This window comes from Myxocyprinus asiaticus, chromosome 10 (assembly GCF_019703515.2).
Source record: "Myxocyprinus asiaticus isolate MX2 ecotype Aquarium Trade chromosome 10, UBuf_Myxa_2, whole genome shotgun sequence".
Taxonomy (NCBI): Eukaryota; Metazoa; Chordata; class Actinopteri; order Cypriniformes; family Catostomidae; genus Myxocyprinus; species Myxocyprinus asiaticus.
The window spans coordinates 10,782,774-10,799,132 of NC_059353.1; the positions used below are offsets into that span (position 1 = coordinate 10,782,774).

Here is a 16,359-nt window from a genome sequence, read left to right on the forward strand (position 1 = left end):
GAAGACACCGCTTAACTCCGCACTGCCTGCAGAACCACTGTCACCAGAACCGTCAGCTCAGCTCTGTAAACAATGTCGTAGCGTGCTCTGCTGGACAAACTACGGTATGACACCAACTCTAAATCACCCTAAGCATTGTTTTCTGCATTATATGTTCTGAAAAAAAAAAAAAAAAAAAATTACATGTTTTCCGATATGCGCAGATATACGCCGATACCGATATATCTGTGAAAGTCTAATATCGGCTGACCAATAAATCAGTTGGGCACTAAATATGATATACGAATGTGGAATTTCTAAATTGCAGCAAGCTGCATTTAATTTGTATTTAATCAGAATTCTGTTATGTTTAATTCATTATTATGATTGGTGCACTGACTAACAAATCAGAATACAGTGCACAAAAAATACCTGTGAGAGAACAGAAATCAGGAAGGTGAAAAAAGAATAAACAGATGGGCATAAAGAAATATCTGACAATATAATCTATCACTTATTTAACACTGAATGGGTTACATTTTAAATTCATGAATAAGGACTAACAATAACCAAAAATCTCAATATCTATCAAAAAAAAATTATATTATATATATATATATATATATATATATATATATATATATATATATATATATATATATATATATATAAAAATTATCCATATTGCACAGCCCAAGTTTGCTAGGCATTAAAACACGTGAACAATGAATGCAATATAACTCTGTACTGGAGCGATAGGGTAAGTGACAGTTCCACTGACTTGCCCACAACTATCTCACACTTTCACCAAGCCATCCTTAATGTTGTGCCTTGATACAGCTAAATATCAACACTGCTTTCCCCTGTAGTTTTCCACTCTGCACATAACAGAGTGATCACAGACATGGACCAAAAGAGCCCCGGATGAGAAAGAAACCCAGAGCCCTCTGTAGGGATCTGTTCTTTATTCATGCTTTCTTGAAGAAAAGCCATGACAGGGCACAGAAACTGCCATTCTGCCAAACACTGAACTAAAGCAAAGCATAAATTTGCATATATTCTGCCACTAATTGACAAACAACCAAGCAAGCAATAATTCTATAGTCCTCTGATTCTTATTTCCAGCCCAAAAGGAGCATGGCATGGTTTTAAAACAGCAACCAAGGAATTCTTAGCCGCTGCTGAATGAGAGTAGTTTTTCGAAAGGCTGTGCGAGAGTGATGAAGACAACTGGCTCTGGAAGGGCTATGCAAGGGGGTTTTAGGGCTGTCGGTTGCTATAGCAGCTTGGTGGCAGCTCAGACGAGCAGGCAGACCGGCATAAAGGACAGGGATGCACAAGCGTGTGGGGGTCTGCACAGAAAGCGCGAGATGGCTAGCGGCCAGGCGACACTGGCAGCGTGGCTGAAACAATGACTCAGTGCTAATGGCTCACAGCGGCACGCTGTATGCTAAATACAGAGCCCAGAACTCATTCAGCCTCCTCACATAAGAGAGGGGGATTACGCTGGACAAAGTGATGGGAGATCGATGATAAACCCCATCGTGACCGAAGCATTCCTTACAATCAGATGAGTTCACATCAAATAGAAGCAACTCAATAAGATGGCACTGATGTTCACATTGAAGGAAAAAAAAAAAAGAAGAATCTGTCATTATTTACCCTATGACTTTCTTATGAGGAACACAAAACGAGAAATATACTGGACACTCTTTGCCATATAATCAAAGTGAAGGTCTCAGACTGTTGAGCTTAAAAACAACAACAACAACAAAAAAAAAAACATTATACATCGAATAGAATCAAAAGTAGAAGTAAAAGTCAGAAAAGTAGTAAACAAATATTTTGTCCATACTTGTGTAGTATATCCCAAGTCTTCTGAAGCCATACGAAATCTTTGTGTAAAGGACAGAGTGCAATTTAGGTAATCATTTCCTGATAATCTAGTCCTCTTTGCCATACAGAACTGTACAGTGTTTTTCACCTTAAACCCATTTGTGCTTTAAAATTATAATATGCAATGACAAATTTTAACCCATTTGCACATTTACATAAATGTAATTTGGGTCACAGAAATGTTTCTACTATGCTAGTCATGCTGCTGTGCTAAAGAGTCATGTCAGCCTATGCACAAAAAAAAAAAAAAAAAAAAAAAAAAAGAGAACTTACGTAATCAATACAAACGTGGAAAAAAAAAAAAAAAATGTTTGCCCTCTTGCAGCATGTTTCTGAGATTCAGAGAAACATCACCTGGGATGCACTCCACTAATAGACTATTCAGATTAGTGGTCAATGGATCACGCGTCACGTGGAGGAGGAGTCAGGAAGCGCGTCATTGTTTACATTGTTTATTATTATTATTACTTGGAAATGATTTTTTATTTTATATTGTTTTGAAATTGTTTTGGTTTGTGAACGGCACAAGTTTCTCTTGTATACAATGATGCGCTTCCTGACTCCTCCTCCATGTGACCTTACCAACGAGCTTACATCATCCCTCTCATGAGCGCGTATCACAGAGATGTATGGAAGCAAACATTTGTAGTTAAAAAGTATATAAGTATTGTTTTGTTTCTCAAAATAATCAATCGTTTACGTTCAGAAGAACTTTATTTGTCGACTGGAGTCATGTGGATTATTTTGATGCACCCTAAATATGCATTTAGGACCGTCAAAAAATGGAGGACATTCACTTGCATTGTTTAGAGGAGGAGGCCTGAAATTAAATCCTAAAAATCATAAATTCTGTTTTGATGAAGATAGAAACTCAGATACATCTTGGATGGCCTGAGGGTGAGTAAATTATCAGCAAATTTTCATTTTTGGGTGAACTATTCCTTTAATAAAAATGTATTAAATATCAAAGTATTCTTGTTTAGTTTTGTTTTTTTATTAGGCAACATAGCAGGAAATAAAAGGAAATACAAATTCTGTTAGGGTGGGAGCAAATGTCAAGTCAGGGAAATTACAAGGGTGTAGAAGAACACTGTGTTGATGAATATTTATAGTAATAAAAAGCAAATAAGTCATTAAAAATTCCATAATTTAGTAGCAGTAGTAGTAAATAGGGCTTATGAAATTTGGCTGATGACTAATTGTCAAACAAATAATTGCGATTATGACGATTAATTGTCTGTTTTAGGGCTCTCATGATTATGACGATTAATTGTCATACAAATAATGCTTTTGTCATAGGTGTGTGTGTACTTCATAAACCTTAAGAAGTCATTTATTCATATTAAGCTTTTACATGGTTTTCCTTAAGGCTTTAAAAACTATATAATAATATTTTAAATATCAACATATTTAAAAATACTTGATACATTTGTTCTCTTTTTGCTCAACTTTAGTCTTGGTCCATTTTGCATTTACACTGTTGTTGTTGGAACCCAGTCAACCTGAATAGCTATATTATATTATATTATATTATAAGTATTCAATAGTAAAATATTTCCACCCAAGATTCTTCACTTTCACACATTACTTTGAGGCTCTCCAATTAAACCCACGAGTCGTTATTTCACATGAAGACCTTTGAGAGTCTGTTTCTTCATTCTATCATCTCGGGCTCCTCTGTTTCACTGCGTGTCATTAACACTGCACATATGAACCCAAAATAGCAAATAACATTTGCCATTACACAATCGTCATATGAAAGTGAAACCTGAACGCTTTGCATTCACTAAAATCCTCGTTTATATTTTCACAGCAGACCTCCACAGACAGCGCACACATCACAGTGCTTCAATTTCGGTTCAGAAGTGGTTAATCTTCACACACTCTTCAGGGGCTGCATTTAGTGCGGTTCGTGGCGCGCCTCAATAAGACGATTGGAGTTCAATTGAATGAGACACTCAAACGTGCCATTCATTCCCTTATTTAGACAGTAACGTGACTGGAATTTAAAATGCATAATAATAGTGACAGGCCTAGTAGTAAATAACAATTACGGATGCACCAATCGATTGGCCACCAATCGCGACCTGCCAATCTTCATCTTAAATCTGTGATCGGCAATTGACTGATCGTGCCTAGATTCAGGGCCGATCTTTTTTTACATTGCAAAACGCACAAAATCACACATCCACTGCTACTGTAATGCATGAGCACTTGCTCAGCCCTCGAAGCATGACACTGTGACTGAGTCTGGAACAACATGAGGGTGAGTAAATGATGAGGTGAACTATTCCTCTAGCTGTCATTGAAATCTAGGTGGACAGCACCCAAATGATTGATAATCTAGACTCAGGTGCCTCTGTATTGCAGCTGCCATTACTTTGTGCACAAGCTGTTTGCCTATTAGCTGGTATTAGGAGTTAGAATTGTACAGAGGCAAGAACTTGACATGCAGATAATCTGTGTCACACATGGTGTTTGTTGTAGGGATGGGGAGGAAGTGGAGATAAGACATGCCGCACAGATGGAGCCATCCCAAAGGGAGCAGGCAAGGTGCTCGGTGGGAAAACCTGACAGGGCCATTTGTACAGTCTGTAAAAGTTAATGCTAAGCACTACAAAGCAATCAAATAAATTTGAACTGAAAAGACAACGGAGATGGGCAGTCTGACTGTATATACAGTATATACCGTGCAATGGTAAAAGTGTTGCAAGAGATTTAGCGATTTATACGCTCATTGAGCACTTTATTAGGAGCACCTGTACACCTACTTATTCATGCATTATCTAATAATGTCAGCCAATCGTGTAGCAGCAGTGAAAGTCATAAAATCATGCAGATACAGGTCAGGAGCATCAGTTAATGTTCACATCAACCATCAGAATGGGGAAAAAAATGTGATCTCAGTGATTTGGAGTGTGGCATGATTGTTGGTGCCAGATGGGCTGGTTTGAGTATTTCTGTAACTGCTGATCTCCTGGGATTTTCACACACAACAGTCTCTAGAATTTACTTCGAATTGTGCCAAAAACAAAAAACATCCAGTGAGCGGCAGTTCTGTGGACGGAAATGCCTTGTTGATGAGAGAGGTCAACAGAGAATGGCCAGACTGGTTCGAGCATACAGAAAGGCTACGATAACTCAGATAACCACTCTGTACAATTGTGGTGAGAAGAATAGCATCTCAGAATGCACAACACATCGAAACTTGAGGAGAATGGGCTTCAACAGCAGAAGACCACGTCGGGCACTTCATTAGGACCATGGTATTCCTAATAAGTGCTCAGTTTATAATATTATTTAATTGGTTTTAATTTAAACTGTGAATCCGCCTTTGCACTGATGATAGACTTATAATTTATGTGTTATGAATATATTTTGTTGTTAGCACCCAAGTTCTAAATAAATAGAGAATATAATTTAATAAGATAAAGTAGTTTTCATTTGAAAAGTACTTGGGCTAATTTAATGGATTATCCACAAATAGCCATTACCACGTTGTTATTTAACATATAAATCACTTTCTATCTGATACATACTGTAACCATAACATAAAATTACTCGTACCATGATCATACCACCCACCCCAAAAAGCCAGATAAAATAAAATCACAATTTTGCATTTATCTGAGGTCAATAAGGTGTCAAGCTGTGAAATGAAAAAGCGAGGCGAGAAAATTTGCTTCTGCAGTGGCTGCCATTTTTCCATGGAGAACTTATTTGACTCCATCCAGCCTGGTGATACATGTAGAGGAAATCTCATTGTACGTTTAACAGTGCAAGAGTGCGACAAGGGCACATGCTCAAGGTTGCATGCAAGATTTCCTGGCCAGTCTGAAACCACAGCTAAAGGCAGCTTTCCAACTATGCTGACTCACGTGCAGACTGATCTTAGAAAGCCAAAATAAAAAGGGATAAAACTTCTTACAGGCTGTAGCTGAGGCATGAATAACAGCTTTGGTTGGGGAGCCGTTTAATTTCAGGGCAGCAATCTGGATTTCGCAAAAGGCATTTTAATCAGGCAACACAGAACTGACCCTTAAATGAAAAGTATGAATATTTTCTCATGTCAGAAAATGAGTGTTGGAGTTGGGAAGATAAAAATGTTTGAATGATAAAAAAAAAAAATCTATGCTAAAAAAGCATATGCTCTTTTTCCCCCTATTGTTTTACACTAATTCTGTTCCTTTTAAAATAATTTCTGAGGATTATAGAGCAAGTAATCCTGAAACAAAACACAAGTGGCCAGGGCATGGTTATGCAAATACAGCATACATTTATAGACAGATCTACTGATAAAACAAGACCCTTGCCATCAATTGCTCAACGCAAATTGCTAATTCCTCTCATTGTTGAACAAACATTATTAAACCAATGAAAATAAAAACTAAAGATGCCATGCACTTCAATGATTGTATCCAGCAGATCAAAGCAGGACGTTAATTGTCCACTATAACATGACAATGCAACAGCCTCAGAGCAAGCTACGCGGAGGTTGTCTCCATTCTGCTGTTCAAATCGTATATAAATGGGGCTGGCTAAATAGGGCAGTTGAAAATATCCACTTAGCAAATATGCTTTAATAAGTAATAAAATGTGTGGCCGTGCCCTGGCACTTTCCTTTACACTTTGTGTAGAGGCGTGAGGCTTCATAATAATGAAATGTTTACATGTGAATGTGTTGCGTAGTGGCTGTCCAATTTGGCCTAAACAAATGAAATCCTGCCTGGACTATTGACAGCACTGAACAGGGCTAATCTATTATTAAAAACAAGAAACAATACTTTTACTAGTTGCAATCATGCAGATATCTTTTATAACTATATCTCTTGCCTAATGTGCATTCAGAAATCTCAAAGGGACTTCTCGAAGTGAGTAAAAGATGGCAGAATTTTCTTTTTAAGAGTCAACAATGTCATTTATCTGACACAAACTTCACCAATCAAGCGATGTAGGAAGTAGCAAAGCAATTGAGGATCGTATGTTGTCACCTCTGAGAAAGAATATACAAGCCAGCAGATTTCAACCTGAAAAGAGTTGAGACAAGCGCAAATGCCTGTTGTGAATGTGTTTGAGAAACCAGTTCAGCTGACCTCATGCGGTCTCTGCCCCTATTAGCTTTCAGTCCCTAAAGTACTTTTGCTGTGCTCTCTGCTCTCAAGTTTGGAAGGACAGGTTCTAATCCAAATGACATCATCCTAAAAGAGAGATGTGTGTACAAAGAGCTTTCTTTGGAAAAAAGAAAAAAAAAAAGAAAAAACTTGTCTTGGATTACACACCAAAAGAAATGCTTTGAATTTACGATTAAACCATGTACATCAGTGTCACATGAAACAATTAAGTTACATCAACATTTGTTTTCCTCTTGGTTTAGCTTATTAATTCTTTGTCAGAAAACATATTTGTTCACATAATTTCAACATAATGGAATAAAGTTATTTTTAAATGACCCAATTAAGCAGCTTCAAATTGATTTGATTTGTTAATATTAGTTAACAAGAACTAACAATATACCAAACATTTACAGCATTCATTAATCTTGATTAGGGCTGAAACGATTAGTCAAAATTGGCGACAAAAATTGTCATATAGTCGTTTGAAGTCATTTAACGTAACATGAGATAATAGGAGGAGCACTGCAGTTCACGCCTGTATGAGGAGAGGAAGAAAACACATGTCCAGACACACTCTAAACTTTCCAAACAGCTTCAGGTGATGTAGATCGCAAAGTATGAGGGAATTATAATGCAAAAATACAAAATAAGTAAATACAGAAGCACTGTCATCGTGAAATAAATCAGAGCCGGATCTGGCATTCCACTTAAGCAAAATTTGCATGTCAGAGCATCTAAAAGCAAACAACCTGGCGTTATATCTTTAATGCATCCTTTATTGAAGTTCAAATAATAAGGAAGTGGGTCATAAACAAACCCTGAAAATGGCATTTCTCTGTGCGGTCAGCGCCGCTTCAATGAGTCGTGTGAAGGGGCAGAGATTGAAACTGCACCCGATTGAGGCATACTCTGGTGTGGAGACGCACGTCCCTCGTGCGCGTTTGCTGCAGCTAGATTGTAACATGATGGCTCACGACACAGTGAAATATCTATATATCTATATATATATATATATACACACACACACACACACACACACACACACACACACACACACACACACTACCGGTCAAAAGTTTTGAAACACTTATTCTTTATTATAAATTTTTTTTCACATTTAGAATAATAGTAAAGTCATCAAAACTATGGAATAACATAAATGGAACTATGGGAATTATGTTATGTATGTCCAAAATAAATCAAAACTGTGTTATATTTCTTATAAGCATCTTCAAAGTAGTCACCCTTTGCCTAGAATTTGCAGAAATGTACTCTTGACATTTTCTCAACCAACTTCTTGAGGTATCACCCTGAGATGCTTTTTAGACAGTATTGAAGGAGTTTCTATCTATGTTGGGCACTTATTGGCTGCTTTTCTTTATTATTTGGTCCAAGTCATCAATTTTAACAAATTTTTTTTTTTTAATTACATTTTAGTTTTATAATGAAATAAATTAATATGGTGGCACAATTATATTTTTGTCTACAAAACTAATTTCAAACATTTAAGCATACACCTTCAGATCAAAAGATTTTTAAGATCATGAGAAACATTTCAGTCAAGTGTTTCAAAACTTTTGACCGGTAGTGTATGTATTCCTCATAATATACTGTATGTGTCACAGTGTGTATCTTACTGTGAAGAAAATCAGCGATACGCAGCTCTATAGACCTTTTTCACACTCCGGGTTTTGGAAGGCGGAAGTAAACGTTTGCAGGGTAAACTTCCTTGAAAAGTTTTTTCCTTGTAATTCAGTGAATGTCATTTAGAGGTATTATTTAAATAATTTCACTGTTTATAACTTTATTATTAGTAAGCACATTTAATACAACCTTTTAAGTCGGGGCACAATCTGAATAGTCGGTTAAGAGCTAATGATTAATCGTTGCAATAATCGCCCCAATAGTCGAATAATCGTTCTATTAATCGTTAGATTAGTCGATTATCAAAATAATCATTAGTTGCAGTCCTAATCTTCATTAATGTTAATATCAACATATAGTAATGCATTTTTTTTAAATCAAAAGTTGTTTATGTAACATTAGTTAATGCACTATGAACTAACAATGAACAATTATAATTTTATTAACTAACATTAACACAGATTAATAAATTCTGCAAAAAATATATTGTTCATTGTTAGTTCACAATACCAAATGCATTAACTAATGTTAACGAATAGAACCTTATTGTAAAGTGTAACCAGTGATTTTGTGTGTCCCTAACATGATTCATCTCTTTAGATTTACATAATATTTTTGTGTCACATTTCTGATTTATGTTATAAAGTTATGCTAGTTAGCAAACTTTTAGCTAGCAATATCAGACATTACCATGCTTAGTATTTGCTACTTGAGTTAAGCAACATGCAGCATTACTCTCTGCATTAATGCCCCATGCAAAGCATGCTGGGAACTATAAATCCCCTGCCCATGTTATTGAACAGACTTGATTGGTTTACATACACACTACATAATGCAATCTAGTAGAGTGCACATTTTAGAGAATTACATTAATCCAAAGCAAAGAAAACAAGTTTAGAAGAGAAACGATTTTGTTGTGTTGATCACAAAGAATTATTTATTAAATCAGACAACCTGCATTTTCCCATTTTTTTTCAGTGACCCTTCTGATGTTCAGTAATAATGTGGCTGAAAACCACATTAAAAGGGATAGTTCACATAAAAAAATAAAACTTTTGTTCTCATTTACTCACCCTCATGTCATTCAAACCCTTTATTATTTTCTTTCTTCCATGAAAACACAAATGGATATGTGAAGCAGAATATCCCAAGCTCCAAAAAAGTACTATAAAAAGTATAAAGTACTCCATAAGAATTGTGCACTATCTTGCAAGTCTTCTGAAGCCATAAGACAGCTTTGTGCAAGGAGACAAAAGTTGTTTGCTGAAAATCTTCAATTCTGATTCACAAGCTCTTCAATTGATTCAATTCTGATTCATTTGTGGATATTTTTTTAGTTATAATGAAAGAAATTTTGTCTCATCTAATGCTGTAAATTACTGTAAGTTTTTGTACATTGAGAAAAAAAATGGAAATTTAAAACAATTAACAACAGGGCCCAAACTATTATGTTCAATTGCTATTTATTTAACAGATATAATAACACAGCCAAGTTTACTGAAGTAAACTTTTAAGTAAAAGATCGATCTTGTAATTTTAAGAATTGAAATAAAGACTGTTCAAATGAAGCTTGTGGTTAGTTGGACTCTATAGTCGAAAATCTATATTTTTACCCAGTCCTACAAATTGTGCCACGACAAGTGTACACATCAAACAGTAAATTAAATTTGAGAGCAACAGCAGAGGGGAACATTATCAGTTAACTACAACAAACCATTTCATTCTTTTCCTCCAACAAAGCAATTGTCTGGTTTCATTAGACTTGGAATACAGAGCATGAATAACACGGACAACTTCTGTTTGTGCTCAGACATTCTAACACCTCTTTTTCCTTTTGTTTCACAGAAGAAATAAATGGGGGGTTTAAATGACATTTAGGATAATTATAACGCGTTTCAATATACAGGAGAACTTTTCCTATGGAGACAGGAACAGCAGTGAAAATGACTATCATTCAGGAACCAAAAGAGAAAGTACACATGGTCAAACTCTGTACTGCCACTTCAAGTTCTGCCACATTATCTGCTGTGGCCCGATCTGGCTGAGTAAAAGCATTTCCTCTCCTCTCCTATTCCATAGGGTCATTAATTGGAGATGTAAATCTACTTTCTCTCCACACAATGAGTGATTCATTGAGACTCTCATGTGCAGCTTTTATCAGTGCCAAGAGCAGATTACAAACAAAAAAAGCAAATGTGAGATGATAATCTTTCAATATGAGGCTGCTGGTCAACACAGTTACGAACGTGAAAAAGAAAAAAAAAAGTACATGCCCTGACTTAATCTGTTATTGAGCATGAGCAAAATGGGAGAAAACTAAATGATCTCATCCGTTATAGTGAGCTCATGCTCTACACAAAACAGTACTGGCTGATAGTCTTTGAAAACAGAGAAATAAAGAATGAAACATCAGGTTGAGATCTAACCGTTTTCTAATTGAGAAGCAAAAGGCTCTTTGTAAGTCATAATTCAAATGGCTGGCTCTCTTGAAAGCAGTGCTGAAGTCTTTCATCCAAACACACCAAAAATATGCCAACAGGTCAGCTGGACAGCTATGTTACACACAACCTAACAAAATAAGCGTTACTATTCCCACAGGAAAACCACCCTTGGAAGACCCAGGTGTGTTAGTGTTTCACATCACATGTCAATCACATGCTTTAACTTCAAAAGGATATTAATCATTTTAATTAGTTTACAGGCAAGCTGTTGTTTATTTTCTAATTAGCTACATAATGTCAACATTTATTAAATTAAAATGTAACTATAAACTTGCTCTTCCTTATCTGCAGGAATCAGGGATGGGCGATATATTTAATATTCAATATATTGTGCTGATTTTAATATTAAGAATTATTATTAATAATGTTTTTAAAGTATTACTATACTATACAATTCTTCCTTGTGTTCATTTCGTGAAAAACAGTGTGAAAAAAACATGCCTGGATTATTTGTAATGTTTTTTACTTCTTGCATTAAACTTTTTGAATCTTTTAGGGCAGGGTATCGGCATCCACTTCACGATATGATACATGCAATACAGGTCAGGATTCGATATCAGAATACATCTAGCTGTAATAAGTGGGCATCTATAAATTCATAAGCTCATAGACTGACCTCCTAAAGATGCCCTGATGTTTTGGGACCACCACATTTCACTTTATGTCTGGAATATGAGAAAGACATGAAGAGCTAGCGATCTGAGATTGTTATACAGTAGAGCCAGGTAAAAAAAAAAAAAAAAGGAAAAAGCTTTTACAGTAGGATTACAACCAACACCTGAAATAAACATTTGGTGCCAGAATGATGTGTGCACTGTGACAAATCTGTGTTTCATTAAGGAGTGTCATATTATAGAGCACTCTGTCATCCCTGGGACATCTGTTAGACAAGCTCTGTCAAGCACAGGAAGAAGAAAGCATAAAGACAGTACAGTTTAAACATGCACGTCTGTTTCTTGACAACAGCTTAACATAAATCTTGACACTTGCAAACATGTTTCACACTGCCTTGACAGTATGTCTATGTGCATTGGCAATGCATTACAGTCTTGATGATTTAAGTTAAGAAATGTACTGTAAATGCAGAGCTTGGTTTCATACTGCAAGCACTTTTGGAACTGCAGTGACAGAAGACAAAAATCAAAAGGACAAGACTGAAAATATAGTTTACAGTTTCTTACTCTACATGTAAAAAGGCTCTCTTAAGCTCAATGGAGTTATGATATGAGAAAATATTTTAAGGTATGTTTATGTTCATTTGCTGCTGAGGTCTACCACACACTTATAAGTGTACACTGCTATATCTGCACAAAATCGAGACAACCCAACCACTGAAACAGACAGTACACCATTGATCTCTTTTGGATTTAACCATGTTATAGCTTATAAGCAATCTTGTCACAAAACATCAGTTATTATAATTTTAAAAGCATTAGAATTAAGCTATATTATAGTCATTTAGTCCCAAAATGCATGATAGAATGGATTTAATGAATAGGGGTTAAGGCCTGAATTCTACTAGTCAGTGGGCCAAGGGACAGTTCACCAAAAGTAAAAATGTGATAATTATTTACTCACCATCATGTTGTTCCAATCCTTTGACTTATTTTCTTACGTGGAAAACAAAAGGAGATGTTAAGCAAAATGTTAGCCTCAGTCACCATTCACTTTCATAGTATGTAAAAAAAAAAAAAAAAAAAAAAAAGATGCAATGAAAGTGAATGGCGACTGATCCCAATATTAAACTCCTTTTATGTTCCACAAAAGAAAAAGTCATACATGTCTGGAAAAACATGCGAGTGAGTAAATGACTTAAATTTGTGAAAAAAAATTTTTTAATCCTTTTAAATCCAGCCTGAGAAGCTTTATAAAGAAAGCAAAGCAACAGTATTTCTATACAGACGACCACACTATAGTTCTTCCCAACAGTCCACAAAACCGCCTCCTGTGATAATTAATGCACGCCATCAATTATGTTTATAGCACTAGATTAAGCCATAACTCAGTGCCTGTGTGCATAATTTTTAACAAAGATAATCATACTGTAATTTTATAACAAAGGCAAATGAGTGGGAAGCAAAGTATAAGATTTTAAAACATGACTAAAACTTACCCATCTTCCTCTCCATCTACTGGCAAGTTCTTCAGCAGGCTGGCCGAGGCAGTTAAGGCACTGACTCCACTGCTTCCCTCTTGACCACGCAAGGTGCCGGTCTGGGAGGCACATTCACTGCTGGCTGGCTTGGGTTGCATGAGCAGGGCCTGGTGCTGTAACAGAAGAAGCTGGGCATCCTCAAGCAATGTAGGCATCACAGTGGGCCTCGGCCCTGCCTCTTTTGAGCCATTCTGCATCAAACTGGACTGGGGATCACTCTGAATGTTATGAGGCACGCTTGATGTGGGCAGGCTGGAAGTCACAGCTGGAACAAACTGGGGGCCACAGCCTTGACCGCTGAGCTGTGATTGCTGTTCCATGGAGGGGTGAGAGGTGAGCTGCTGCCCCTGGATGAGACCGGTCCCGGTGGACTGCACCAGCTGTGGCATAACACTGCCAATGGGCACCTGGACCATCTGGGGGGCAGGTGTCTGTTGCGACTGCAGAAGTCCTTGAGGAAGTGGCTGAGCAGGAGCAGGGGTTTGCACAGTGCCCACAGGTTGCTGTGAAGTGGCTATCAGCTGACCGTTTCCTGACACTGTTACAGGTGGGATGGATGTAGCCAGGTGGGGCAAAGTTTGTGATGGTGCAGGTGCCACAGCTTTGATGATCTGCTTGGATTGAGGGAAGTCAGGTGGCAGGCTGCCAACTGGTGCTACCTGGACTGGTGCAGCTGGCTGCAGTGCAGGCGGGTAGCCCATCTGCTGCTGGGTGACCACAGGCAGGGCTTGAGCAGATGATGATTGCGCTGCCTGAGCATATGTCAGCTTGGGCATATGAGGGGGCACAGCAGTAGACGAGAGACCAATAGTGGTCTGCAAGCCTGCCTGCTGTTGAATGCCTGCTGGCATTGGGGCAACAGCATTAGTCTTAAGATGTGAATGCACTACATCCTGGGGTTGCATCTGGGACATGGGGGGCTGCTGGAAGGTCTGCTGCTGCACAGCTGAGGGGCCACCCTTCTCACCACTGCCCAGGCTCTCAGTGTAATGGCTGGCTGAGCTGCTGACAGAGCTCCCACTTACACAGTCTCTCTCCAGGCACACCACATTCTCAGGCAAAAACTGGCGGATGCTTTCCACTGTTCGGGTGCTGGGGGTGTTCTCAGGGGCCTCCTTGTCGTAATACTCGGCGCACGTCCATCTACCTTTCTTAAAAGGCTCAGAGGTAGAGTCCAATTTTACCACCCTGAAACGTGAGCTGGTGGAGGCAGGAGTAGGCACTTGGGCCTGTTGAGGCTGGGCATTCACCACAGGGACAGAGGGGGCAGACACGGCATGCTGACCAATGACAGCTGGCCCCACTTGCCCTGCACCTGTTGAAGTGGTACCAGAGGTGGCCATGGTGAAGCCCACGCCAATTATTCCACTCTGAATCTGTGTCAAGTTTACATTTGGGTTACTAACACTATTCAAACCAGGGGAGTAATTTCCACTGCTACTACTGGTGCTGATGCCACACAAAGCAGGCACGCTGGTGGAATTTAACATACAAACATTACTTGTTACAGGATTTCCAGTACTAATACTGGCACCTGAAGCCATAGAGATCATTCCAGTTCCTGAGGCAACAGTAGCCAAAGGCTGACAGTTGACACTGGTTGTGCCTGCAGAGGCATTTTCAATAATTCCCACCACATTTGAAGGCATTTTCTGGCCAGTGCTGGCTAAAGCTCCAGAACCTGAGGTCACAGCAGATATCACTGCAGCACCCAATGATTTTCCAATCTGTGTTCCACTAGCACCCACCACAGCAGGAAGGGCTTTACTGGAGGGAGTGGGATGTTGCCCATGATTGTGGTGGTGGTGTTGGTGTATGGTTCCATTAACCATAGTGCCATGTGAATGTCCTTGGGTGAGGATGGGTGGTTGGTTGGGTGACACGGCCCCTGGGGTATCCGCCTCATGGAAGTTATTGAGTGTTTCCTCCGAGTAGCTCCTATCCGGTCCTCCAGCATTGTTAGCCTGTGATAGGGACACATCCAGGATCTCAGAGGAGGACAGATCCTCAGTGTGGGACTCATCCAGGTCATCACAACTCTCTGTGTCTTCTGTAATGCTGTTGTTAGTGCTGACAGATGTCTGAGCCGGGGTAACGCTGGTGATCTGAAAGCCACTTTTCTTCTTCATCTGTGCCACTGCTGTGGGCAGGGTTGGGGGTAACAGGGTTGACTGTAAAGGAATACTCAGGCTTTGAGGAGGGTTCTGAGGCCCAAGTGAGGATGTGGCCGGTGTTTGAGACTGAATCAGCACAGGTGGTGAGTAATCATCCCCCAACATCAAGTTGTTGCTGTTAAGGCTAGTGCTACCCGAAATTGTCAATGAGGAGGAACCACCCCCCGTGCTGCTGCCGCTGCTCTCCCGTCTCGCCGGGTAAACCATTTTTCGGGCACTAGCGGAGTCCCCGGATCGGTCGTGGTGATTCATGTCGAGAGGATAGTCTCTGTCAGAGGTATAAATACAGCCTAAGAGAACCGCCGTGTTTAACAGCTCTTTTTCACAAGGAACTTTAATCCACACGAGTAATTTCCACATATAACCAACACTTTCCAGTAACTGCCAAGATAATTCCACTTGAGATGTGTTTAAATGTCCACCATGAGGAGCAGGCTAATGTCAATGCTAAGTTAACAGCCGCTAGCCAGCTAGCTGACACGGATTGGCTTCAGCCGCTCTTTTAAAGCGTATATACTCGCAAAACACTTCAACACAGCATATGACGTTTAAATGTGAGGAAATCTACACAGACAGCCACGAGATAAACAGGGTGATCAATATCCAACGTTACAACGGCAGAGTCTCTCCCATCACAGTTCAAACTGCCAGGCGCATTTTGAATTGTTGTCTAGCTGTCACCAAAGCGCGAAATCAGCCAAAACAAAGTCCTTCAGCCGGTGTCAGATGACAGTGAGAAGCCGTGCGACTCTGTACGGTCCTGCTTTATTCCATCACGTACTTTCTTTTGTTTTAGTCCGGTGTTAGCGGTGTGACTCTCTCCCTTTCTCTCTCGCTCCCACTATGATCCTATTCACCAGCTGCCTCCTTGTAATGTAGACTGTGCTAGTGCTATG

General features: G+C 38.9%; 1 protein-coding gene across 2 annotated transcripts in view; it reads right to left on the minus strand.

The window, feature by feature from the left end:
* The window catches only part of LOC127447035 (TSC22 domain family protein 1-like), a 64,256-nt gene extending 47,897 nt beyond the window's left edge, over window positions 1–16,359 (minus strand). The window contains exons 1-2 of one of the 2 annotated variants that reach the window (XM_051708507.1): window positions 13,248–16,359; window positions 27–156 (exon numbers count right to left, since the gene is read on the minus strand). In XM_051708507.1, the coding sequence (XP_051564467.1) occupies window positions 129–156; window positions 13,248–15,823 (2,604 nt within the window). In that variant the 5' untranslated portion in view covers window positions 15,824–16,359 and the 3' untranslated portion in view covers window positions 27–128. Of the gene's footprint in view, window positions 1–26; window positions 157–13,247 lie in introns of those variants that run through there. The other variant, XM_051708506.1, reaches the window with a different exon arrangement.